This window comes from Mustela putorius, unplaced genomic scaffold (assembly GCF_011764305.1).
Source record: "Mustela putorius furo isolate JIRA1106 unplaced genomic scaffold, ASM1176430v1.1 tig00000580_pilon_pilon_pilon, whole genome shotgun sequence".
Classification (NCBI taxonomy): domain Eukaryota; kingdom Metazoa; phylum Chordata; class Mammalia; order Carnivora; family Mustelidae; genus Mustela; species Mustela putorius.
Genome location: NW_025421423.1, coordinates 16,573,204 through 16,600,647, shown reverse-complemented (window position 1 = coordinate 16,600,647; position 27,444 = coordinate 16,573,204). Strand labels below are relative to the sequence as shown.

General features: G+C 46.1%; 1 protein-coding gene across 20 annotated transcripts in view; it reads right to left on the bottom strand.

Moving 5' to 3' along the window:
- ZNF618 (zinc finger protein 618) overlaps positions 1-27,444 on the bottom strand; it is a 208,092-nt gene that overhangs the window by 173,161 nt on the left and 7,487 nt on the right. For 17 of the 20 annotated variants that reach the window (XM_045081755.1, XM_045081753.1, XM_045081756.1 and 14 more), the window contains exon 1: positions 9,622-9,739. The exons of 2 other annotated variants lie outside the window; for them this stretch is intronic. In XM_045081755.1, the coding sequence (XP_044937690.1) occupies positions 9,622-9,654 (33 nt within the window). In that variant the 5' untranslated portion in view covers positions 9,655-9,739. Of the gene's footprint in view, positions 1-9,621; positions 9,775-27,444 lie in introns of those variants that run through there. One more of the 20 variants, XM_045081770.1, reaches the window with a different exon arrangement.

Sequence of the window (27,444 nt, the reverse complement as noted above, 5' to 3'; positions counted from 1 at the left end):
GGCGGGTAGCCTGTTTCCCTCTCTCTCTCTGCCTGCCTCTCTGCCTACTTATGATGTCCCACTGTCAAATAAATAAATAAAATCTTTTTCAAAAAATAAATAAAGGGGCTCCTTGGTGGCTCAGTGGGTTGAGCCACTGCCTTCGGCTCGGGTCATGATCTTGGGGTCCTGGGATAGAGCCCCGCATCAGGCTCTCTGCTCAGCAGGGAGCCTGCTTCCTCCTCTCTCTCTCTCTGCCTGCCTCTATGCCTACTTGTGATCTCTGTCAAATAAATAAATAAAATCTTTTAAAATAAATAAATAAATAAATTTTTAAGAAGCATTTTAAAAATAAATAAATGAATAAATAGGGGCACCCGGATGGCTCAGTCGATTAAGCGTCTGCCTTCAGGTTAGGTCAGGGTGCCAGGCTCCTGGAACTGAGTCCTGCATCAGGCTCCCTGCACTGGCGGGGGATGGGGGGGGAGGGTCTGCTTCTCACTCTGCCTCTCACCCAGCTCTCATGCTCTCTCTCTCAAATAAATAAAGTCCTTTTTAAAAAATAAATGAATAAATAAGCATTTTCAAATACCTCCCCTCATTTGATTCTTGTGGAGGATGATTTCTGTCCCATTTCCCAGATGCAGAAATCAGGACTCTCAGGGGCTGAAAAATTCGTCTGTAATCTTCAAAGCGTACAAACAGCCAATGTGCTGCAAACCCAGGTTATGGCCCAGGAACCCGAGTGCCCACCTTGCCCCTCTACCATGCTATTCTCTACTACACGAGTGAGTGAGGGACACTGCCCAACAGAGTGGCCCAGCCACCAGCATCTCCCCCTCTGAAATCTGATCACTCCGGGATCAGGCAAAGAAACAGGTCACCTAGCCCTGCTTTGATGACAACCCCAAGGGTATCTAATTATAACAGGGAAGGAAGGGAGGAGTCAGAATCCTCTCACTATTTCTCAAGACCAAATTAACTTTAATTTCTTTTGACACAGCGCATGTGCAAATAATAGGAAAAGCACTGGATGACGAGTTAGGAGATCTGAGGCTTGAAGTTTACCTCTACCTGGTCACTGAGGTTTGGGGCAAGGAACTCCACCTCCTGTCCTGGGGCAGGGGGACACACTAGATCAGGAATGACAAATTGGCTTCATGTCCCATGCTAAACTCAACTGACTGGTTGCACCATACTAAGAAGGACTCTGAGGGCACCGGCCAGACTCAATGGAAAAGTGCCAAGATCGATTAGCCATGTCTGACACAGGCTTGTAAATGGGGGGCAGCGGTATGTATACATTACTTACTTACCATCCCTGGTATAGGGATGATGTATAAAAAAAATGCAATGCAAGTGAAAAGCACTTTGCCCTTTACAAAACTTTCTTCTCACTATCCCTCACAACTTTTTACAAGAACCCAGTGCTGAGGGTATCATCCATTCCCACCCTCCTCATCATCCCCACTTTACTCGTAAGGAAATCCAAGGGCAGGGAAATGAAGAACTCTGATAAAGACCACAAAATGATTAAGCAGCAGAGCCGAGAGGGAAGCCAAGCCTTATCCCATCAACTTCAACTGGTTCATTCTACCCTTGAAAATGTCAAACTGGTATTCCACCATCCGTAGGACACTAAACCTCCCTCCCACCGACTTCTTACACCTTCTAGAGAAGGGGCACAGTCAAGTTATGAAACCCACCCAAAGACATGGAAGGAAAGGGGTACTAATTTAAAGTTCCAGATGCTTGTTCCCAAAGACAAGTCCTGCCTTCACTGCACAAGTGGAGAAGCCACACCGAGAGCTAAGTGAGGTAAACACGAGCAGGACTTGGAAGTCCCTCACATCACAGTCCACCCCACCAGGAACAGGACACTCTACCTCAATTCCAAGATGCCTTCAAATGCTAAACATACCATGGGTTTTATAACATCCTTTGGTGGAGAAGAAAAGAAGAGGGAATGTACTAACAGGAAACTTCTATTGTAAAACACACCCCAACTTCAGAAATAGGAGTATGTGAGGAACATGACCATCGAGGAAATAATACGGTCTCCCTCAGACTGGGATCCTGTGCTCACTGGCTGGACTGGGCCGGAAGTATTAAAAGGGACAGTGTTTTATAAAACTTACAGAAAAAAAATTAAGCAAAAAACCAGAATGTTCTCAATTTTCTCCCATAGATTTTCCTCGAATCTCTGGCTTCTGCACACCATAATCCAACCAAAGATGGTGTCTGACTGAACATCGAATCACACACAGATAAGGTGTGGCGGGTTCTCTGCAGAGAGCCCCCTGATGCCCCTGTTCCAGGACCCATGACCAAGACAACCAGTTCCCAGAGCAAACACAGGGGCCTACCCAGCCCCTTGTACCTCAAGGTTTTCCCCCATTTCCACCTCTTTAGAAACGCTGAGACCATTCACCATTCCTGCCGATCAGCCATCTGGATAATGACCCTACCAGGCCCTTCATCCAATTTAAAGAAATCGTTTATACAAGAGGAGTGAAGAGGGTAGGCAACTCTTCTAAAACTCCCCAAGATGTGTACAGTCAAAGCATGTTACCGCCATCCAAGGAGTTCCCTCTGATTGATTACACCAGCTCTAAAAAAAAAAAAAAGTGCTTAGGGCTCCCTCATAAAACAGTGCTTTTGACCGAATGGCCAAACCCAAATTGGTCACCTACTCTTCACTAGACTCAAATCTGACTGAACTGAGCTATTTCCAAAAATCAAATTAAGTCATCAAATATTTATCGAGCTGCCGCTCTGTGCCAGACCCTAGAATGAATAACCCATGCTCTCTACCCTCAAGGAACTCACAATTCAGCTGGAGAGAGAGAACGGCAATCAAGCTACTCTCATCTGTGGGCCCACAGTGTTTGGGAAGTACTTCGGGGTGGGCATGGATGAAGTCTATGGGGGGGGGGGGTCGGGGGCTGCACAGAACAGGACCTGCAGGGGGTCTTGGGATGGGGTGGGGGGAGTGTCCGGGGAGGAATAAAGGGAAGGGCCCTAGAGACAGGAGGCCCAGAGGGAACAGAACCTCAAAGGCACACAGTTCACCCGGGATGAAGATTTATCCCTTTTAAAGACTGTGCCACAGGCTTTGAAACAAATCCAGGAATATTCAGAGGACCTAGAGCATCCCTGGAATGAAAGCATTAAGCACACTTTGACAAGAAGGATGCGTAGGTCTAGGAGATGTCTCATCCTCGTCTGTTTCAGATCAACAAATAAAAAAGTGGACAGTTTCTATTGTTACCTAACTCCATCCTATTGAAGATAAGCTCCCAGGTTTCCAGAACTACCAAAACTGTGGTCCCTGCGACTCGATCTCCCCCAACAGAGACCCATAGGACACTGGGTCAAGAGGTAGCCAACAGGCCTCAATCGCCTTCTAAGAACCACCTTCCAAGGACTGGCTGGGCCTTTCCCCAGGTGCTGCTTTGTTTAATTGTAAATCAACCCATCAAGGTTGGAATTATTTACCTCCCTTTTTCCAGATAAAGAAGCTGTGGCTCCAAAACCAGGAGTGTCCTTCCAAAGTAACGCCAATGTTAACCATGCCATGGGGTTGGATTCCAAACTCTGATCTGTCTGACCTCAAATTCCGCTTTCCATTACACCAATTGGGCGGAGGTCAGAAATAGTCTACACCTCTGACCTAAGGCCCTGAGGCCTATTGGGGCAGGGGATTCTAAGGGGATCCCATGTTCAGTTCAGACATGGATCCCACTGACAGACCATCTTTCCCTCAATGTCCTCCCTCCTCTCAGATCCCAGCCCTGGCCCCTCCCACCTGCTGTCTTCTGGCATTATCAACGTTCTTCAGGCCATACTTTATTTAAAACCCACCTCTTGCACCTGCACTTCTCAACCTCAAGGGCACGCACGCTGAGACACATCCTCCTGGGGTTTCTGGCCATCATTTGTCATGTTTAACTAAAGCATCTGGCCTGATCCTGGCAGAAGACTGAAAGAAGGGGTGTGGACCACTTCAGCCAGAAGACGCTGAACGATGGAACTCTTCACCACTACAGGCTGAACCACCACAGAGCATCTAGGGCTCAGGAAGGAAGTCCCACCAACAAAACCAAGAACTTTGAAAGATGTGTCACTTAACCTACCGAGGCCACCCGTAACAACAACTAGACGGAACGCTGGTCTCTCCCTGTGCTGTCCAAGACGGAAGCCACGAGCCACATGTGGCTACCAAGCACATGAAATGTGGCTAGTCAGAAAAGACTTAATAGCTCCCAAAGAAAAAAATATAAAATATCACGTTAGCAATTCTTTGTAAGGATGAGACACTGCAAGAATGGTATGGTGTGGATATATTGTGTTAAATAAATTATATTATTAAAATTAATTCCAGGGCGCCTGGGTAGCTCAGTGGGTTAAAGCCTCTGCCTTCCACTCAGGTCATGATCTCAGGGTCCTGGGATCGAGTCCCACATCAGGATCTCTGTTCAGCAAGGAGCCTGCTTCCTCCTTTCTCTCTGCCTGCCTCTCTGCCTACTTGTGATCTTTCTCTGTCAAGTAACTAAATAAAATCTTAAAAAAAAAAAATTTTTTTTTTAATTAATTCCACCTGTTTCTTCTTACCTTCTTCAGGTGTCACCAGAAAGCTTAACATTATGTGTGTGGCTCACATCTGTGACTCAAATTCTATTTCTACCGGGCACTGCCACTCTGAGACATGGAACAGATGAGGAGACAAAGAGAAACTCGGGAGTTTTCTGGAAGCGCATACACCAAAATACAGACACTCGCAGAGTCCGACTCAAATTTAAATACAGCTCAAACACAAAGGCTGGAACTCCTGAAAAACTCCTACGGCAATGTGAAGTAAAGTGAGGAAGACAAAGTTAAGTGCGGCTGCTCGTTCTCCCACCGAGACAGGCATTCCAGGCTTCTTAGAAAATCTCCTTTCTGGCGGCCTTCACCTCCACACCTGTCTTGCCAGGGTTCTCCAAGGCCAACAAGCTGGGGTTCGTGCCCAACTACCATGCAGCTGAGACTTCTTCCCAGGGGGCCCGAAAGGCAGGCTCAGCCGGGGGGAAAAACCTTGTAGCGCAGGACACCTACTCCACAGGGTTCACGTCAAAATCAACTGGGATAATAAGTGAGAAAAGAAGAGACAAAGTGGGAAAGTGCAGGGTATTTGCAGCACATCAAGGTGGGTCATCAGTCCAGTATCTTGCCAACTCCTTATAGCATGGTTCACGGTAGGTATGTCATGCACATGGACTGGCAAATGGAAATAAAGCGCAAGTTTCATGAGACGACACTTACCTTTCAGAAGTGCTATGCCTCCGCTATTTTCGTGTCCTCCTATGTTCTAGTCCATGCTTTTTTCTTTTTCTATGCTGACCACGAGCCACTAAATTGATTTTACAGTGGTCACAATTTGCAACCTAGCCCTGGGTATGGCGAATAAGAAGTGTAGTCCTTGCTCTGTGATACACATTGCCCACCACCGCCCCCCACCTCGCCCCCAGAATCCGAGCTTCCAGATGTGACCTCAGAATCCTCCTCAACACAATGTCTACGTAGCTACAGCCAATCACTTGAAGTCAGAATCAGAGATGAAACCTATTTATTAATATCCTGACCCAAAGCTCTCAAAAACTGAGGCTCGAAAGAGTGATTTGCCCAAGGTCATACAGCAAGACCTTGGGTAAACTAGGACTCCTGTGGACCCACAAAGCTACTTCACTTAAATCACCAGGGAGGAGACACAACTGACCCCAAACCTAACAAGAGCATGGAAAAAATTTAAATTTTCACCACAACCACGAAGAGTCAGCTTATACATCTAGTAAAACATGGCAGGGGAAGTTCTTATCAACCCACCAAGGAGAAGACAGGAGGATTCTGAGGTCAGAGGTAGCAGCATGCCAAGAGCTGAGTCAAAGGTTGGGTTAGGGGGGAACTGTATGCAACAATGGAGGAGTTTTTCAGACTCTGTTTCTCAAATGAAACAAACCATTGGCTGTTTATTTTCTAGAACCAGGGAGAGGTCAGCCTTATGCTGACCAGCCATCTTTGTTGCCTTTCTTCTGCAAAGCAAGAACCCTTGTTCAAGTTCACCTCTGTGCAGGGCTGAAAGCATAAGCAAACCCTTTTACCTAGCTTGGTCCAAAGTCAAGCTATAAAGCAGGCCCTTGAAATTTCAAACCTTATTAGAAAAAAAAAAAAAAACCCTCCTTAGGCAGAAAAGCAAAACATTAAGTAATAAGAGTCTCTACTGTGAAACAGTATAAATGATCTTTCACCAAAATAACTCAGCCCATCATCAAATTACCACCCCTCAAGTCCAATTTGCCAGATTTTTTGCCCAATATTATAAGAGAGTTTGGTGAACAGACATAGGCTAATAAAAATGAGCTCATATATCCATTTCTGGTCACACTTCCATCTAAAATAGGAGGTGAGAGAGGCCAAGGCCTAGGTCGGATCTCAGTCCTGGGAGACGCCAATAGAAACAAAAGAGAACTGACCCCGCCCCCAACAGTACCATCATGCACCTCTATTTCCTTTACAACAAACATGATCAGAATAACCAATTTTTTTTTTAATGAAAGGAAAAAAACAAGTCTACAAAACAGAAATGATTTTCAATTCCTCGCAAGGGGTTCCCTTGAAACCACAGACAACACAACAAAATTTCAGCAGAATGGAATTGAAGGAATCTGAGTTGTGTGTCAGGAGACCCAGGACACACAAAGGGACGTGCTGCAATATTTTTAATTCCTTGCACCAGAAATAACCTGTTATCTACAACCCTGACTTTTTCTCGCATGCCCAGTAGGGGTGCCCACCTCCCCTTCCCCAACCCAGGGGAGAGCTCCCCTCCATCACCTGCTAACTCAGACCTGTCTCATGAGGCCTCCCAAGCCCTTGGAAATTACGAATTCTTTGACCGTCCTAGGCATTGGCCTAAATAATTCAACAGAAAAAAAATTTTTTTTAATTATGTTACTTTAAAAAAAAAAAAAAACGAAAAAAAAAAAAAAACACCTCATTCCAAATATGTCAGAATGTGGCCAGTCAGCCCTGAAGGATTTCGTTACTAAAAAAATAAAATCTCCCAAATGCAATGGTGATGATGGGAAATGTTGAACCTCTGCCATGGTCAAATATATTTCACAGAATTCGCATCCCCTCAGAAATCTGAATCCCCACAAAACAAGGGTGGGAATCCATGAACTGGGACCACCATTTTTCCCAAGACCAGCTGGTAGCTAGCGAAAGGGACAGAGGGTTTCCCATCCTAGCCCTGTGTGACCTACCATTAACCCCCACACAAGGTCCCACCAAGATCCCACCCTCTCAATACTAACAGTACTCACCCCCTCCTCTGAACAGAAAAATTAAAACTTTTTGGGGGGGTGGGTGTTTCAAAATCTCCATCAAGTTCAACCATAAACTAATTCATCACAAATAACCCTTCAGCTCTGGGTGGGTTATCTTATTTTCCTCTGTCAAATTTCAATTCAGTCAATATTTGTCCTCTAAAAATAAATTTTTTTTGTTTTCACCTTCATTTGATTTCATTTTAATCCCAAGAAACTACGTCAAATACTGTCTGCATTTGTGCTTTCATGTTCCAAAGGCAAGTACCTTTGGGTTTGGCTTTGTGTCTATTTTAATTTTTTTCCTTTAAAAAAATTAAATTTTGATGCTACAATCAGCCGAATTGGTGTTTTACCCCATTTTTTCAGCAAACTTAAGTGTTCTACTAGAGAAGATGGATAAGAATCAGAATTTTCATCTCCTCTCTGTCCTCCCTTCTTTTATCTTTCCTTCTTAAGTCAGTAAAATTTGTGTTTTTTCAATATCACAGACCCCCCCAAAATGATCAAAGCGAATGGATTTTCTTTTCCCCTATGAAAGTAATCAAATTTGTGAAAAATACCAAATGCTAATGAACTACCAACCCCACATCACAATCAAAGAGGCCTAAAACCAATCTGGATTTTTTTTAAAATAATAAATTTTTCAAATTGGAAGAGTAAGCAAGCACAGAAAAGGGAAAATTCTCTCCTACCAAGGATTCTTCAACCCTTGTCTTTATCAACTGATTCAGTTGCATGTCATAAAAAATGAGCTTCTGTGAATCCACTGTTAGTTTTTTCATAATAATGTTAATTATGCATATCTTATTTTAATGGCGGTCTCTCCTACAAATCTGTGGGCTACTCAATTTGTATAATGTAATGAATTTACATTTTTTTCATTGAATATTGCTCAAAAAAGGTTCCTGACATTTTATGGATAAAACAACAACAAAAAAAGAAATGCCTAGACCTTTCAGGAAACAAAATCAGAAAACAGTCTTAATTATCTCATCAAAACAAAAAAACGAAAAAAACAAAAAAAAAACAACACAAAACCCAACAAATGCAGGGGAAAAACACAGAATTTCACTCTAACTTTTTCAGTTTCTGTTTTTCTTTAGAACCTTGGGATTTAAATGCAGTAAAATGTATGTGCAAAATTAGAAGAAAAAAAAACTACAATTTTTGGGTGTGTCCAAAGCCAACATTTTAGGATCTATTTTCTCTTTTAAATCCTTCCCTCTTGAAAACAGAAAAACTTTAAATATTGCCAAATGGTTAAATTAGTCTTTTCTGCCCGCTGGGCTAAACAAGTTCCAAATTACAATGAAGTACAATTTCTAATTGCTTCATAAAGCCAATTCTCCAGTTTTCTCTAAACTCACAATTTCCCTTCTTTCCTCATTCCAATTAGTTTTTTTTGTCAAACTAAATGAGTTAGGAAGCCAAACTGACTTCAGTTTTAGGAGGCTTTCTGCTTTTTCCCCCTCAAAAACTGAATTCATTCAAATTCCAGCTTAATTTTCATTTACATATTATCTGGATTTGGCTTCAGAAATAAAAATTGTCTCCATGCTCCCAGAAAGATCAAAGTGAAAATTTTCACCCCAAAAAAGAAAAAAAAAGAATCCTTTCCCCCTCCACTGCCTTACAGTGCAAACTTTTGAAAAAATAAGAAATAAAAAATATTTCTTTTCAATTTTAATTTCTTTTTTTATTTACAAAATAGTATCCTCTAGGTGGCGTCGTTTTAATGGGAAAAAACTACCGTTTGAAGAAAAATTAGAAAAAAAAATTGAGAAAGGGAAATATGGCCTAAAAAAAAAAAAGATTGTTGCAAAGATGGGGGGGCCAGAGGGGAAAGATCCCCCGGGGGGTCATCAAGAACCCCGAGCGCAGAGGGGGTCAGGGGGAAATTGCAAATTTGGGGGGGAGGGGGGGAGAGCTGGAAGGGGTTGCATTTTTGCAAAATGTGAATTGTCCAAACTGAAATGGCTGCTCTGTTCTCTCGCCGCTTTGTTTTCTGGGCTCCGGTCCGAGCCCGGGGCTAGAGGGGACGCTGGGTGGGGGCCCGAAGAGACCCCCGCGTCACCCCCAGCCTCCTCACGCCCCGCGGCGCCCGGGGGGGGGCTCCCCAGACCCCGACCCCTGGGTTTGCGCCCACAAAAAGCCCGCAAACGTGCCCAGGCACTTTGCATTTTGCAAATCTTGCAATGAAGTGGCGCAGCGCCCCGGGCCCCAGCCCCCCGGGGTCCCCCGCGCGGTGCATGCCCCCGGCCCCCCGTCGTACCTGCGGAGCCGCCGCGCCGCCCGGCTGGTTCATGGGTCCGTGCGGGAGGAGGCGGCCCCGGCGCGTCCTGCTCCTCCCGGGCCGGGCTGCTGGTGCGCGCACAATGCCGCTGCCGCCGCCGCCGCCGCTGCCGCCGCCGCCGCCGCCGCCGCTCCCTCCTCCGCCCGCCCCGCTCAGGCCGGGGGGGCGGGGGCGCTGGGGGCGCGCGGGGGGGGGCACCCGGCCCTCGCCCCCACCCCCGGCCCGCACCGGCCGCCGCCGCCGCAGCCGCCGCCGAGCCGCCCCTCGGGGGGCCGCCGCCGCCCCCCGGCGCCCTGCCCGCCCCCGGGCCGGCCTCGCCGCGCGGCCCGCGAGCTCCGGGCCTCGGCCTCGGCCTCCAAGCCGCCGGCCTCCGCGCCGCACACAAAGCCGGCCGGCCCCCGGGCGCGCAGCTCCGGTCCGCCCGCCAGCCCCCGGGCCGCGGCGCCGCCGCCCCCCAAACTTTCCCGCGCCGCGCCCTGCCCTCCCCGCGCCCCCCGCGCCCGCCCCCCGCCGCCCCTCTGCCCGCCCCCAGCTCGCCAGCCCCTAGCAAAGGTCATGTTCGCAGTGGAAAAAAAGTTTGGGGAGCCGCCTCTTGGCGGAACACAAGGGGTTAATGGGAACTCTTCTGCTCCCCCCACCCACCCCCCCAAAAATCAGATTGGTTTTTTAAATAAAGTTTGAAGAGCTGGCCTTATGGAGGAATTGCGAGGCTCAGTGGGGATGTTCCTCTTGCCCCTGCCTGCCCCCTCCTCCAAAAAAAAAAAAAAAAAAAAAAACTCTAATGTCATTTAAAAATAAAAGTTTGAAGAACCAGCCCTGGGTCAGACAAGAGGGCTTAAGGGGACTCTTTTTAACCCCCCCAGTCAGATGGATTTAAAAAATAAATATTTGAGGAGCTGCTTTTATGTGAAATGCGGGATGAAGAGAGTATTTCTGTCTACCTTTGTCAACATAAAGAACAGATCTATATTAAAAACAAAAGTTTAAAGAACTGGCCCTGGGTGAGACTCTAGGGGTTAAAGGTTAAGGGGAGCTAGTCCCCCTCCCATATCCCCCAATTAATTTGATATTAAATAGAAGGAAAATTTGAGAAACTCTATGTGAAATAAATTGTGAACAAGAATATTTTTACCCAACTCTAAGTATCAGATTTTTTTTTTTTAATTGAAGGAACTCCCTCCTTATGACTTAGGAAGGTCTAACCAGGATTTTTTTTTCCCTGTCCTCACCTCCCCCCAAAATCTAATATATATAATTTTTTTTTAATTAAAAGTGTGATGGATCTTGCTAGCCAGTAACAACACAAGAAGGATTACTGGACCCATCCTATATCTCCTACAGATGACTGATTTTTTCTAGAACAAAAATGTGAAGAACTGCCCATATATGAGATGAGAGAAATCCTTCTTTACCCCTCCTAAGAGAAAAATGTAAGGGTACTTTAAAAAAAAATAAACCCACTAGAAATTAAGAATAGACAGGTATCTGCTCCCACTTTTAAAAATTTTTTTTTATTTTTTTCTAATGTTCCAAGAGTTGAATTGATAGGAGATAGGAAGAGGGTTTTTTTTTTTCCCCAGAAATTTTTTCACTGCACCCCTCAGAAAAATTATTATTTTTTAAATGTCAGGAAACTAAGGAACAATATGGGAAAATAATCTCTCTTCCTGGAGAAGGAAAATATGGGACTGGAAACGTACAAAAAAAGGCAGAGAGAATCAAGAGACGCAACTCTTCCCCAGACCAAACACACAAATAAAGTTAAGAGGAGCCTTCCAACGATTCCCTCCTCCGTAAAAGGCTGGAGTCATTAGAAATAAAAAGTGGCCATTTCCCCCTCCCAGGCAGCCTGGCAAGTGCGTCCCTGGCAGAGATCTGGCAGCCTCCGCCAAGACTGCTGTCAGGCAGGCACTAAGGGGAGCAGGTCAGCCTGTGGAGTCTGGCAGAATTGGGCTCCCACGAGCCCCCCACATATATGATGGCCAGGCAACATGCCTGTTCGCCCCTCATCCGCCATGTGGCTGAGGCCTTGTTACCCAGAGAGAGGTTCCAGGTTTGATGTCTTTCTGGCTCCATCCCTGTGTGAAGGTTTCTGTGCACCTGCCTCCGGGCTAAGACCTCTTCTCTCCCCAGTAGAGCTAAGCCTATCTTCAGGCACCAAAGTTGAAAGAAACTGGACCGGAATGACACTGAGTCTGGGTTCCTAGGGGCTCAAAACTGTAAGATACCAAAGTAAAAAAGAAAGAACCCCTGCCCTATCCATGTGGAAAACACGACCGGGTAAGTATTCACTGAGCTCGTACGGTGTGCCAGGCATGTTGTGTCTAGTAAGGCAGACACACCAGAAAGAAAAGGATTGCTTGCAGCCGCCCCCTTCAAACTTCAGGAGCTCTCGGGGAGGGCCTGTTCAAACACACAAATTTACTGGGCCCAGGCCCAGAGTTTCTGATACAGACAGGAGTAGGAACTGAGAGTTTGCATTTCTGACAAGTTCCCAGGTGATGCTGATGCTGTTGGTCTAAGGTCCACACCGTTTAAACCATTGCAAAACGGTGCCAACAGCCAAATCACAGGTCCAGAAGAAAGAGGAAGGGCTCAAACCAGGGGAGGGGGAGATGCGGGGCGGGGGGGCGGTTGTCAGCAAAGACTCCATGAGAAACACCATCCAGCCGGAAGGGTGAGGAGAATCAGAGGGCAGCCTCTCTCAAGATCAAGGATCCTTAAATCCTTGGATAGGTTTGGGGATCCATACCTAAGCAATTTTATGTCTTAAGAAAATTCATGTCTATAGGTGCATTTAGGGAGAGAAAAGCTCTGCCTTTCACCAGTTTCTCAAAAGGGTCAGTGACCCCAACCTAGAATGATCGGCAACCTAGAACAATTTCCAGGGAGAGGTGCCTGGAAAATCATCATGGGTCTTTCTCAACCTTCTCTTTCTGGAATCACTGCAAGTCGCTTCTGCAACCCTATTACCCACAGGCCACAGGTACTGGGCTTCCTCTCCCATTAGCACACTCCGACCGAGAGCCCACGGTACATTCAACACCAACTAGAAAGGCATGTCTCAGCAAGAGTCCCAGGTCTGGAGGGTCTGTCCCTTTTTCACTCTGTCCCTGCTGCACCATGAAGGGTATGCAAAGAACACAAAGACTGAGCCTATTACCTTCCTGACAAAATCCAGTTTCTAAATGAACACCCTTATTTCCCAGCCAATAGCGGAAGCCACCCAGCCACCCAGAGCTATGATCTATCCCTACTCTGGAGGTAAACAAAGGGTAGATTCACTACAATCAGGGGTCTAGGAAGATGGACGGACAGGGAGAGGAGCATGTAGTGAGATCCCAGTGGGCAAAACCCAACCCGTTCAGTGATGGAACAGGCGCTGTAATATCAGAGAAGGAATGGAATGGCTGTGGGTCACACTTACTGAAAAACAGACACATACCTGAGGTGGCCGCTTAGTCCAGTGGGACTCCAAAGGCTTACCCATCCGCTAAGGGTCCATCATTCAACTACAACCATGTGTTCATCAGTTTCTGAAAACTTCTGCCCCTGTCCAAGTCTAGTCTACTGCCTTCTGAATCAACATGCCACACTAACACCTACATACCATCATTATTAAGAGCCCAGACTGTGGAGTCAACGGCCTGATTTCTGAGCCTGGCTCTGGCCTTCCCATACCACCTGATCTGAAGAGACAACGCAGCCTCCCCTTGCCTTCAGTGCCCCGTCCTTCAAGTGGCCCTCAGTAGTACCTGCCTCACAGGGGCCCGCTGAGGATGCAATGAGAGAAGAGAAGTAAAGCTTTGAGAAGAACGCACCCCATACACATCCTCCACTGGAATCACAGAAACGTGTTTCTCACCTACCACTGAGTGACTCACTCCGTGGTGGTCCCGGGCTCCTGGCTTAACCTCTAAACCTTCGTTTCCATCTTTACAAAGTGGCGGTCCCAAAACTTACCAGTCTGATCAACACTCTTTTAGTTGTAACCAGTAGAAACAAAATCATGCTAAACTTAAAAAGGGGGGTGCGGGTGTTTTGTGACGTTGGGAGGTAGATCACCGTACCCACGGGCAGGAAATGAAATGAAGCTTCAAGAGGATTTGGAGCCAGAAACTAGAAAGTTATCAGGAATGGGGCTTGCCTTCTCTCTCCCTCTAGGCCACAGCTTTCTTTCCCTCTCTCTCTTTTTTTTCTTTTTTTATATTATTCCCTAAATGTATCTTTCTGTAGGGAGAGAGGAAGAAGTCTCTGCACTGAGTCTCCCAACTGAGCAGGGAGCCTGATGACGTGGGGCTCGATCCTTGGACTCTGGGATCATGATCTGAGCGGAAGGCAGATGCTTAACCGACTGAGCCACCGAGGCACCCCTCAGGGCCACAGGTTTCTTGACATCGCAACCCTACATCATTTTCTCTGTCTCTTTCTCCCTCCCAACCTCCCTTCTTCCCTGCCTGTCTCCAGATGCATACTCTCTGCGTCTCTGAGCACACAGTCAAAATGGCTGCCCCATAGTCCTCTAGGTGCCAACAGGTGCTGACCAAGTATCTCTGTGCTTCAGTCTCAGGGCAGAGGATGCGATTGGCCTGACTTGGCTAGACACCACCAGGAGCCAATCACCCATGACGGAAGGGAGCAGGATCACATAATCCCCATAAACTTCCAAGACCAGTCCCTGAGGGAAGGGGTGTGGTGGGTGGGCAGATCCCTTGAACACTGAGCCTCTTAGAAGATTGTGAGGATTTGCTGAGATCAGAAGTGTAATGGTGCCCAGCTCAGGGCCTGACACGCGGACACACTCAAAAGGTATGCTTCCTCCTGCTGGAGTCTGGAGACATTTGAGATAACCAGGGGTTGAGGATAGCGAGATGTTTGACAGGTGTCAAGCTTTTGTCACAGGCTGCTGAGGAAAAATAGAGACAGGAATTGTCCCCAGAAGTCACTCTTGGGTCCCAAACAGAACCTGAGGTTTGGCTAAAATTTTGTGGGTACAGTTTGGTGGAAAAGATCATTTTAGGGTGAAACAGTAGGTTCTCAAGAGTGTGAAACAGAAGGAAGGCAGGGAATTCACAAAATGGTGTCCCCTTCCCCAAGCTGAGCTTCTTTTTTTAAGCCCAAGCAATGAAGGAAGTACTCTTTTGTAACAGCCCAGCCAGGGAGACTTGGGCTCCCCGAGTCTCTACTCGATGGAAGAAAACCACACAATCCAATCTTATAAAATCTCTTAGCAATTTATCAAACAAGATGGCAGCATTTTCTTACTTGACCCACTACTTCTCTGGAGTGGGCAGAGAAGGCACAATCACCCCCATTTTAAAAAAGATGAGGAATTTGAGGCTCAAGTCCTTGTCCAAATCAGCCAGTGGCACCCAGGTCTGATTCGTGCTCCCCCTCTTGTACCCCCACTGCCCTCTGTGGAACTTTCTGATGAATGGAATCAAAATCAACAGATTCTGTAAATCATCTGGCTTTGGCCCTAGAATTTTCTGCTTTTCCTTCCTCTCATGCCTCTCCCTCCCCTCCCTTAGCTTGGGAAGATGTGGTAGCAATTTACTTCCTCAAGAGAGATCCTTGCAGGGGCGCCTGGGTGGCTCAGTGGGTTAAGCCGCTGCCTTCGGCTCAGGTCATGATCTCAGGGTCCTGGGATCGAGTCCCGCATCGGGCTCTCTGCTCAGCAGGGAGCCTGCTTCCTCCTCTCTCTCTCTCTCTGCCTGCGTCTCTGCCTACTTGTGATCGCTCTCTGTCAAATAAATAAATAAAATCTTAAAAAAAAAAAAAAAAAAAGAGAGATCCTTGCAAATCATGAAGAAGTCTCTGGGGAGGAAGGTGTCTGAGCCCTTGGCAGTAGCTCAGGGTGGTAAGTCCAGGATGAAAAACCAGAAAGGAGGACCCAGCACAGAAGACCAGGGAATCGAAAGAGAAAGATCAAGCTGATAGCCCAGACCAAAAGTCAGAATCAGGGCCAACTGTGAGTGGTCCAACTCTGGATTCAAGACCAAAAGCTCATATGCAACTACAGTGTCCACAGTGCTTCATAAGCCTGTTCCATGGAGCCTGCCATCCCATGAAACCTAAAGATAGTCTAGCATCCAAGGGAAGATCTCGCCCTGTCTCTGCAGTTACTCCTATATAGGAATCCCCACCCTATAGTCACCAGATTGTAATCTAAGCCACCATAAAAGCCTCAGTTTCTTCATCTGTAAAATGGGCACAATACGGCACAATAAGGCACCTCACATAGAACGTATTAAAGGATTATTGTTCTAGTCCTGGCCCATTTTCATTTTAACATATATAAGGAAATGCAGGCACTGGGCAGGCGGGACAGTGGAGTTACCCTCATGTGGGCAGGGTCATCCAGCCAAGAAAGGAACAAGGTCATCTTTGGAGGCACCTCCCCCAAGTCCAGGAGGTAAGCCCCTGGAGATGGCATCAATCCTGATTTTAGTTTGCTGGATTTCAGAAGTGGAGAAAGACCCAGGCCAAGCTGGTAGAAGCTGGCTCATCTCTTCTCCTAATGCCAGTTGGAGGACCCCAAGGAGGCTTTCATCTGTCCTTTCTGCTGAGCAGGGATTAGCTGACACTGTGGTATGATGTGGGGTCAGGCTCTGGATTCAGACCGCACCAGGCTCAAATCCCAGCTCGGCTCCTCTCCAGCCACATGAGCCTTAGCGTCTTACCTTCCCATCTCTGAGCCTCAGTTTCTCTAACTGCTAAATGGGAGTAACAACCGATACACCCATGTTTTCTAGGAAGATTAAACAATGAACGCCAGCACACAGTAGGTATTCTAGATGTTGGTGATGATGACTAATGACGATAAGCTCTCCATGGCTTTTATCTGCACAACTGTCCCGAAGGTGGGACGTGTTTGAAATGACAGCTCAGCCATGACGCCGTTCAACTATGCTCCTTGGGTCTCTCCATTAACAGATGAGGACAGTGAGGCACAGAAGGTCAACGGAATGTACTTTCGCCAGTAAACGGACACACGGACCTGATGTGCCTCCTGATGCGAGGCACCAAGAAGAACCAACAGTGCTTACATCGAATTCCTGCCAAAAATGCATAACCCAAATCTAATCAGGAGGAAACATCAGATAAACGCAGATTGAGGGGCATTCTACAAAACAACTGGCCTGTATTTCTCAATAATGTCAATGTTATGACAGACACAGAAAGGCTGAGGAACTGTTTCAAATTAAGGGAGACTAAAGAAATATGACAACGAAAGGCAAAGAGTGATCTGGCATTGGACCCTCGAGCAGAGTGAAAAAAAACTGTTCTAAAGGACACTGTGGGGACAACTGGTAAAACCTGAAAATGGTAGGCTATTAGATAATAGTATTTGTGTCAAATTTCTGAATTAATAAATGGCCTATGGTTGTATAATACTTCTTATACATTTATTTATTTAACGCAAGAAAATGTTCTTGCCCTGAGAAAGTACACACTTCTTTCAGTTAGGCATCTGCCTTCGGCTCGGGTCAGGATCTCAGGGTCCTGAGACTGAATTCTGCATCACGTTCCCTGCTCAGTGGGAAGTTGAAGTCTGCTTCTCCCTCTCCCTCTCCCTCTGCCCCTCCCCCCTTCTTATGTTTTTTCTTCGCTCTCTCTCTGTCTCAAATAAATAAATAAAATATATATTTTTTAAAAAAGATGTGATGTCTGCTCCTCTCAAATGGTTCAAGAAAACAAATTTTATGTCTACCCATCTATCCATCTATCTGTGTATGCCCGTATATGCTATATATCAGTCTATGAGATAAAGCATTAATATATGACTGCGTATTAATAATTAACGAACTTGGGTAAAGACAATGCAGGAGTTCTTTGTCCTATCCTTGCAACTGTTCCATAGAACTTTGAAGCTATTTCAATAAAAAATTAAGAAAAGTCATATATCTGAAATATGTGAAAAAGCCAGAAGCCTACCCTGAAATTACTTTCATCAGAATGAACTCTTTTTTCATTGTATGTTTGACAACAAAATTTCACTCATTGATCACTGCTTGGTCCACATCAAAACCTGCTGATTATTTTTTTCTAACAACATGAGTTTTCTTTTGTGACCACTATTCTTACCACATCCAATTGTCGCAGGCAAATTTTGTGATCTAAATTTTGTCAAGCAGATTTAGGGTGTCCCATCAATTTTTAGTCAATAACATTTACTGTGTGCAGAATCAATCTTTGTCAGTGCCTTCCCCCCGTTGCTTATTTCTGCTAAGTAAAAATGTTTCCAATTTTTGTGATTTTCAGTGTTATCAAAAACATTTAATTCTTCAAACAGGTTTGTGTTTTTTTTTTCTTTCTAAAATTAATTTTACCATGTGTGGTTTAGTGGGATTCTCAACCCTGACTGGGCATCTCAATCACCAGCAGGGCTTGGGAACAAGACAGGTTTCCCAGGCTCTAACCACAGCAACCCCAAGATTCTGAATCAATATGTCTGGGGTGGGACCAAGATATCTGTACTTTTTTTTTTAAGATTTTATTTATTTATTTGACAGAGAGAGAGAGAGATCACAAGTAGGCAGAGAGACAGGCAGAGAGAGGGGGAAGCAGGCTGCCTGCTGAGCAGAGAGCACAATGTGGGGCTTGATCCCAGGACCCTGAGATCATAACCCGAGCCAAAGGCAGAGGCTTACTTAACCCACTGAGCCACCCAGGTGCCCCCCGGATATCTGTATTTTTAACTGACCCCCCAAATCCCAAATTTTTAGCAGTCACTGGCCCATCACTTGGTGTGGTGCCCCACTTGCCTTGTGAGATCGGGAGTAAAATAATTAAACTCTCTGGGCCTGCCTCTGGCCGTGCTATCCTCATGGCAACAACCCACTTCCCTAACTTGACTATGAGGTTCGTGGGGGAGAGGCAACAAGCTGATGGTTTCTGAATGGCCTGCCCAGCCCATTACTTGTTAGGCTAGGCAGAGAAAATATTAACTGCATTATCGCAGGCTCAACCCAACGCTGAATATCAACATCAAGAGAAGGAACTTCTTTTTCTTATTGTGGTAAATGTATATCCCATGAAATTTACCATTTGAACCAGGTGCCAGGGTACAGCTCAGGGACGTTAAGTGCCTTCACACGGCTGAGCGACCAGCACCACTGCTCATCTCCAGAATGCTAACTCCCTTTCCCCTCTCTCCCAGCCCCACCCGCCGGGCGCCATAACCTCTATTCTACTTTCTCTGTGAACTGGACAACGTGAGTTACTTCATGTCAGTGGCATATAATGTTTGTCCTTTTGTGTCTGGCTCACTTCACTTGGTGTGATCTTCATTCATGATACAGCATGTGTCAGAATTGCATTCCATTTTTTTCTTTAAAGATTATATTTATTTATTAGGACACGAGAGAGAGAGAGAAAGTAGGAACAGGGGGACCAGCAGAGGGAGAGGAAAAAGCAGACTCCCCACTGAGCAAGAAGCCAGAAGGGAGGCTCAACCCCAGGATCCTAGGATCGTGACCTGAGCCGAAGGCAGATATTTAACCAACTGAGCCACCCAGGCACCCCAGAATGATATTCCTTTTTCCAGTTCAATAATATTCCCCTGTATGGATGTACCACTTTAACTTATCCATTTTTGCCTTTCGGTGGACATCTGGGTAGCTTCTACCTTTTGGTGATTGTGAATAATGCTGCCATGAACCTGGGTGTCCCCAGATCTGTTCAAGTCCTTGCTTTCATGTCTTCTGGATAGCTACTCAGAAGTGGAATCATTATATGGCAATTCTATGTTAATTTTTTTGAGGAACTGCCTTAATATTTTCTCAAGCAGCTGAAGAAAAAACATTTTGTAAAACTGCTTTAATAAAGGTAGAACAGGGGGGCCTGGGTGGCTCAGTCAGTTAAGTAAGTATCTGACTTGTGATTTCAGCTCAGGTCGTGATCTCAGGGTCAGAGGACCAACCTTGGGCTCTGCGCTGGGTGTGGAGCCTACTTAAGATTCTCTCTCTCTCTCTCTCTCTCTCTGCCCTTCCCCCCACTCCACTCACATTCTCTCTCTCTAAAAAATAAAAAAATAGTAAAATAATAAAGGGAGAACAATGATTAATCCTTTCTGACACTTATCCCAAGTCTACTGAAAAACAAAATTCATACATCTATCTTTAGTAACCTTGGAGCATCACGGGATGCTGATTCCCGTTTCGTTACATCTTAGACTGCTTACTTTGAAAGCCTCACCTCTGCACATCTCTCTGCATTTACCCTTTGTCATGTGACTCTGCAGTTCTTCTCACCCAAAAGGTGAAGTCTCTTTCCTCACCCCTTGAGTCTGGATGTTGACTGTTGGACCTGCTCTGGCCAACAGGATGTTAACAAATTTCATGTAAGCAGAGGCCTTAAAAGTGTTTGTGTGCCTGAGTATGTGTGTCTGCCTTCAACCATGAGAAGGTAGCTCAGGCTAGCCCTCTGCAAGAATAGGAGAGGATGGTCACCCCAGCTGACCACCTGGTGTGTGAGTCCTGAACCAGCAGTGAGCCACTCCCTGCACCCCCACCTCCCATCCAGAGTGTGAGAGAGTGCAGAGGAAATCAGCAGAATCATCCAGAGGAAAACCCCAACCTGCAGACTCATGAGTGAAATAGATGCACACGGTTTTATAACACTGAGTTTCAGGGCGGTTTGTTACACAGTAGTACTGTGGCAACAGATAACTGGTACATCTCCCCTCTGCCCTTGTCAACTGCTATGCTTCCCACATTGTCAAAGGGTGAGGAGACGACTGAGTTCACCAACTTCACAGAGCCTGCATGAGAGGCAAATGCCAGAATTGGAAGGTCTAGCATCAAAAGGCTGACTTCTCTTCCCTCTTGAAGTTTACCCCCCCCCCCAGGGCACCTGGGTGGTTCAGTGGGTTAAGCCTCTGCCTTCAGCTCAGGTCATGATCTCGGGGTCCTGGTATCAAGCCCCACATTGGGCTCTCTGATCGGTGGGGAGCCTTCTTCCCCCTCTCTCTCTGCCTGCCTCTCTGCCTACTTGTGATCGCTCTGTCAAATAAATAAATAAAAATCTTAAAAAAAAAAGGTTACCCTCCTCTAGTTTATTGGGAAAGAAAGATATGGACAGCAGTTGTTCTCCATTGCCCCTCATTCTAGTGATGGGATCTCAGTGTTCCTTGGAGAACAAGACATCTGCTCTGCTTAGTCTATGTAATCTGGGTGGAACTGCTCTATTCACCCCTGAGTACCATCAACAAATGCCTCAGGCCTATCCAATCAATGTATGCCATCCCCTTGCCCCCAATATGACTCATGAATGGTCACAGGGCAGACCAAGCTCACGAGATTCAGTTTCAAGAATATAAATGCAAAGTTTCCTTTTCCACTGAGATTACTGAGATATAGTTGAAGTCTAGAGGAGCCAGGGACTACCACGTAGAAAAAGCTTGCCTAACTTGCTAACAAAGAGAAAAGCAAAGCCCAGGGATGAGAAGAAACAGAGCCCTGATGACACAGTTAAACCCCTAGATCCAGCCATACCTGAAGCTGTGGTCCTTTGAATTTTTGGTTATGTGAGTCAATAACATTCTTGTTCTGTTTTGTTAATTTGAGTAAGGACTCTGTCCCTTGTAACTGAAAAAAATTTTTTTTCATTTCTCCTGGGTCACCTCCCTGACTGCATTTTTCCCAATCACCACAGGCTCCTCTATAGTGCTCTTAGCCCCACTGTTGTGAAGAACCACTGTGCTTGTCACCGCCGGTCACCACCTGGGACTCCAGGAAAAGTCTACCTCGTAGAGGGATATTTCTTCCAAAAAGGCTCCTTTGCCCTGACCAGCTCTGATTTATGCCTGTTGTCCCAGCATGATTACTAATAGCACTCCCTTGCACTGTTGATAGTGTCATCGTTTGGATAACAAATTATACAGTTCCTTTTAGCAAGCCACACTTCTTCTCATTGTGTCATCCCTTTACTCTCCACTGCCCCCCACATCAAGCTGGACAGGGGTTTCAGACTTTACCAAAAGGTTGAAATAATAGCACAGCAGGTACAGCAGAATCCAAAGATGGCTACAACAGTATCTCCCATCTCACATGTTCTGCTGCAACATGACCTTGCCTCTGCCCCTCAAGAGCTAGACTGATTCGCTTCCCTTTGGATTTGGGCTTGTGACTGCTTCCTCTATGAGATCGCCGTGGAAATGATGTTGAGTTACTGAAACATGGAAGGCAAAGTAGCTTCCATTTTATTCACAAGAACGCTCATCCTTGGAGCTGGGAGCCATCATGGCGGTAGTCCAACGTCCTTGGGCTGCCATGTTGTCAAGAAGCTAAGCCATACCAAGAGGCCATGTATAGCCTCTCCAGTAGACAGCATGACAGAGAGACTAGACTCAAAGATGGTACCCACCTCTTAGTATTCATACCCTTGCATCATCCCTTCCCCTTGAGTGAGAGTGAGACTTGCTCCTAATCAACAGAATACTGCCAAGGGGATGGGTTTATGGAGACGATTTTGCGACAGAAGACTATAACCTCTGTGTGGCTGGCAGGCTCTCCATATTGCGGGCTTCGAGGAAGGGAGATCCACATGGCAAGGGATGGAGGACAGCCTCCAGTCAACAGCCACTTAGTGACCTGACCCTCAGTCCAATAACCCAAAAAATACCGGGTCCTACCAACAACCTTGTGAGTGAACTTGGAAGTGGATTCTTCCCCAGGTGAGCCTTCACAGAGATGCCAGCCCTTCCTGGCAGCCTCATGAGAGACAAAAAAGCAGACTCCAGACCCACAAAAGTTGTGAGGTAATGTGTGTATGCTCCGTGCACCCTAATTTTTATTACAATAATTTGGAATGGGGGCACCCGGGTGGCTCAGTAGGTTAAGGCCTCTGCTTTCGGCTCGGGTCATGTGGGGTCCTGGGATCGAGCCCCACATCGGGCTCTCTGCTCAGCGGGGAGCCTGCTTCCTCCTCCTCTCTCTCGGCCTGCCTCTCTGCCTACTTGTGATCTCTGTCTGTCAAATAAATAAATAAATAAAATCTTTTAAAAAACAACAAAACAAAACAAAAAAAACCTCTGCCTTCGGCTCAGGTCATGATCCCAGGGTCCTGGGATCAAGCCCCGAGTTGGGCTCTCTGCTCCGCAGGGAGCCTGCTTCCTCTCCTCTCTCTCTCTGCCCGCCTCTCTGCCTACTTGTGATCTCTCTATCTCTGTCAAATAAACAAAATCTTAAAAAAAAAAAAAATAATAATAATTTGGAATGGAAATCCTTCCTGGCCTCTTAAACAATGGATAACATCATTCCTGCCTCCTTTCCTGAAATCTCACATCAGGCACTGCCCCAAACCCTAGTAAGATGAACTGATCTGGGGGCGCCTGGGTGGCTCAGTCAGTTAATCGTTTGCCTTTGGCTCAGGTCATGGTCTTGGGTTCTTGAGAACGAGCCCCGCACTGGGCTTCCTGTTGAGCAGGGAGCCTGCTTCTCTCTCTCCTGCTCCCCCTGATTGTGCTTTCTCTCTCTCTCTCTCAATAAATAAATAAAATCTTAAAAAAAAAAAAAAGTTGAACTGAGCTGAAGGTACTTGGACAATAGAGTCAATTTTTCAAAGGAAACCATTTTTTTCCAGATTTTTTGAGAGCTGTTGAGTATGCATTCAGTTCTTTAGAAGCCATTATTTGACTATATGAAATGAGAAACAGCCTTCCATGATCCAAATGTATCCTTCCTACCAAAAGACAAATGTAATCCCCAGAAGTCCCTCAGGACTCACTAGCCTGTGGGTATAAATGAGGTCACACTTTATTTATTTATTTAACAAATACTTTCCTACAGCTTGTAATGAGCTATTCTAAGCACATTTAAACCATCAGTCCTTGCAACAACTTGGTGAGGTAGGTACTATCTATTATCCACTCTGTTTTATGAGTAAACCGAGGCACAAAGAGGTTAAAGAAACTTGCCAAGGAATCCAGAGCTCCTAAGGGCATCTGGGTTTTGGACCCAGGAGTCTGACCCCAAGAGCCTATGCTTGTAGTTACTTTGCTCTCCTGATTCTCCCTGATTTGGATTCCCCACCTGCATTGCGGAAGCATTTGAAACTCCATGGTAGGGTTCCCTCCTTCCCCTAATTATCACGCTTTTTTCGAGTCCTTGGGGGTGTCACATGGGGGCTCAGCATTCCTGTGGCTACTGTTCCTGGAGGGCAAGTTTATTCTAGTTTATTCTACCAGAGATTCTACCAGAGATCCATTACCGCAGTACCCCGTTACAGATAGCCAGAAACTCGATGGCTTCAAATAATAAGCAAGAACTCAGCTCACAATGTTGGTCAATAGAAAGGTTCTTCTGATCTTGGTTGGGTGCGTTCACATGGCTGGGGGGTGGCTAGCTCATAGCCAATCTGTGTTGGCCGTGGCTGGGACAACTTGGGCCACCTGACTCTGGTCCACACATTTCTAACCCGCCAGCAGGCTAGCCCGGGGAACATTCATTTGGCAACACCAGAAGAGAAAAGCAGATAAACTCAACTGTGCAAGCACTTTTCTAGCTTCTGTTCCAAGCCCCCTGTGAGCATCCCATTGGCCAAAGCAAGTCATGCAGCTGGGTCCAGAGTTCAAGCGCGTACGGGGCTTGGACACCCCAAAGGCAAAGACCTGGGTCATTATTGCAACCAATGTGTTTCACTTAGCCTCAATTTGCTTTTTTCTCAAAAAAATGTCAGAATAAAATTAAATTTCAAAGTGAAAAACCATTTAGATAAAAGTGCCCAAGACTGCACAAATTATATGCTCTGAGAGCTGGAAAAGAAGGGAACCAAACCAGGGCCAACATGCACAAATGGTCTCTTGATGAAAGGAAAGCAGCAGCGTTCCTCTGTATCAATAGGAAATGAAACCGAGAATTCAGAACTCGGCCAGGGAGGCCCCCATTCTGGAGGCAAAGTGGCCACCAGCGGGGTACACATTGTGCAGGCCTGGTGTCCGAGTAATAATGTTAGTACAAAAGTCCCGTCGGCGCGGGCCTATGCAAAATCCACTCAGTCACTTCTTAGCATATCCATGTCTTACTTTGTTTCTCAGGCAGAAAGCTCAAATATTGGCTTGCCTGAGTGAAAATTGGCCCGGAGGCCACCCTGATTTTTTCAAGAGAGTATAAATGAATATATACTTTACTCCCATTCCTGGAAAGCAGGAGCTGTCATTTTCTGGGCTCACACACCCTACACACAGCGCGGTTATAATTCTTTCTCGGAGAGATGGAGGAGAACTGCTAGACAGCCAGACCCAATTCCAGGGTCCCTTTCTTCTATAGCAGGAGTTCACCAGAAATAGCCTCCTCTCTGAGGTGGCAAAGGTCAAGCCCTGGGGAAAAAGAGCAACGGATGTTTTTTTGGAAATATCTGAGAAGACTCAGCGGAAGCTAAAACTTAGCAAGAAGAACAGAGCAAAAGGGCCTGGAACAGTCTGCTTTTCCTTACGGAGACAACAGGACCCGGACAATGGCCTTCCAGTGGGAGAGAAATCGACGCCCATCAAGCAGGTCCCCCTTCCCAGACTGTCAGAGATGTGGGAACCTCCACACTCCTCGGACCCCTTCTTGGATATGTTGTTTGCAGTACATGGCGTGTTTTTCACACATTACTTCAGTGAATCGTAAGGAGCTATACACAACCTCATTTTCCAGAAGAGGAAATGTAGGCACAATGCTTCCCTAAGTTGCCCAAGTCACACGGAACATTGGGGTTTAGACATTCTGACTCCAGAACCAGTGCTCGTGGATATGACCCTATGAAAGTGAAAGACCCCTCCCCTAGAAAGACCCCTCCCTTAGTAGACAGATAGGATAACTAACCGCTTGTTTGCTTTTCTGTGAACCGCTGGCTTTTAGGCGTAAATTAGGTTATTAATTGCTTATTAATCGCTCTTTTGCCCTTCTGTAACCGCTTGGCTTATAGAAATAATAGAGACGCCATGATGGCATTCCTACCTTCCCCCTTCTTGTTCCCCTTTCCCCGCCTCTCTCCCGCACGCGGGCCCCCAGAACCAATCAGCTTGATCCCCCTTCCCGCCTCTCTCTTCTTCGCGCGCGCGGGTCCCCAAAGCCAATCAGCAAACTCCACGTATGCCTTTTTCAAAAGTTCTAACTGTCAACCAATCAGTTGCGCCCCACCCAAAACTTGTTTGTACCTGTCTATAAAAACCCGGCACTACCCAAGCCGGGTGTGCTCAGCTAGCAGGAGCTGCTGACCACCCGCAGGCGCAACAATAAAGAACCTCTTGCTGATTGCATCCAGTGGCAGTGTTGGATTCTTGGGTAAGGGGATCCGCGGGTCTTTCAAAAGCCCCCATTCGGGGTGCGCTTCAGATGCCATCCAGCCTTGTGCCTTCAAATTAGGAGGGACATGCACTGGGGACACAATTTCCAAGTAGTTGACACAGAGTTTTATGAAAACGCATGTCTAGATTCTCAACTGCCCTATGTTCTGTTTCCTACCACTGACCTGCTTGAGAACTGTGCTGAGGAAATACCAACCTGGTTCTCCTCCATCTTCCCTTTCGCGGCTGCCCTTCTGCCATTAGACAAAACAAAAGGGCACCCTTTACCCATCCAAATTTTCTGGTGGGGCACTGCCCTGGGAGGACCACTCTGGGTTGGGGGCTGGGAGGGAAGATTGCAAAAATCGGGGAACAGAAGTTCTCTTAACCAAGACTCCACAATCCTCCTCCCATCCGTCTCATTACAAGACAAAATTCGGTTACTATTTCCTTTCTGTGTTTAGCAATTACAGAAATTTTGATCAGCGGCATCCTAAAATTAATTCAGAAACACACTTATCAATCCATAGTAACTTAGGACTCCCGGAAACAGAAACATTTTAAAATTTCTACCTACAGACACATTTTTAAGGATTTTTTTTTTAAGTTATTTATTTGAGAGAGAGAGAGAGAGAGAGCACAAGCAGGGGGAGCAGAGGTAGAGGCAGAGGGAGAAGCAGGCTCCCCACTGAGCAGGGAGCTGGATGTGGGGCTCCATTCCAGGACCCTGGGATCATGACCTGAGACAAAGGCAGACACTAACCCACTGAGCCACCCACGGGCCCCAAACATATTTCTGATTTAGATACAATACCAAGATGATCCATATGAGACTTAGAAGCAGAAAAATACATTACATTCCCGTAAAATTCTGTAGGGAAGTGGAACAGAACAAGTGATTTAAAGGAGAAAAGGGAGCATCACAAAATTTCTAGCTGTTAAAAGTTTGTTTGTCTTGGGGCACCTGGGTGGCTCAGTTGGGGAAGCATCTGCCTTTAGTCCTGATCCCAATCTCCTGGAGTCAGCTTCTCCCTCTCCCTCTGCTGCTCCCCCTGCTGTTCTCTCTCTCTCTTTCTCTGCCAAATAAATAAATAACATCTTTAAAAAAAAAAAAAAGTTTATTTTTTAAATGGATGACGTTGGGTAGAAAATCACTATGATGCTTGAATGTCACTGGATGTATTTTTTAAAATGATGTGCCAGTTTTATTTTTAAATGCTAATATGTATAATATGCAGGACTTGGCATCCTTTACAACTCTTTAAAACAAGGAGGACAAATTTTTTATCTACATGATTATGTGCTTTTTTCCAGAACTCTTCCGGAAGTACTGGAGCAAACAGAAACAAACAATCGAAACAAATTTCCCCACCCCACAAAGTCCTTTCATTTTACCCAGCCTCTTCTTTTACAGATGAGGCATTTGCAATCCAAAGAGTAAAAAGGATTTACCCAAGGTCACAGGGCAGAACAGTACCTGAGCTTGGACCAAGAGAAAAGCTTCAGGACTCCCAATACCGCCCAGT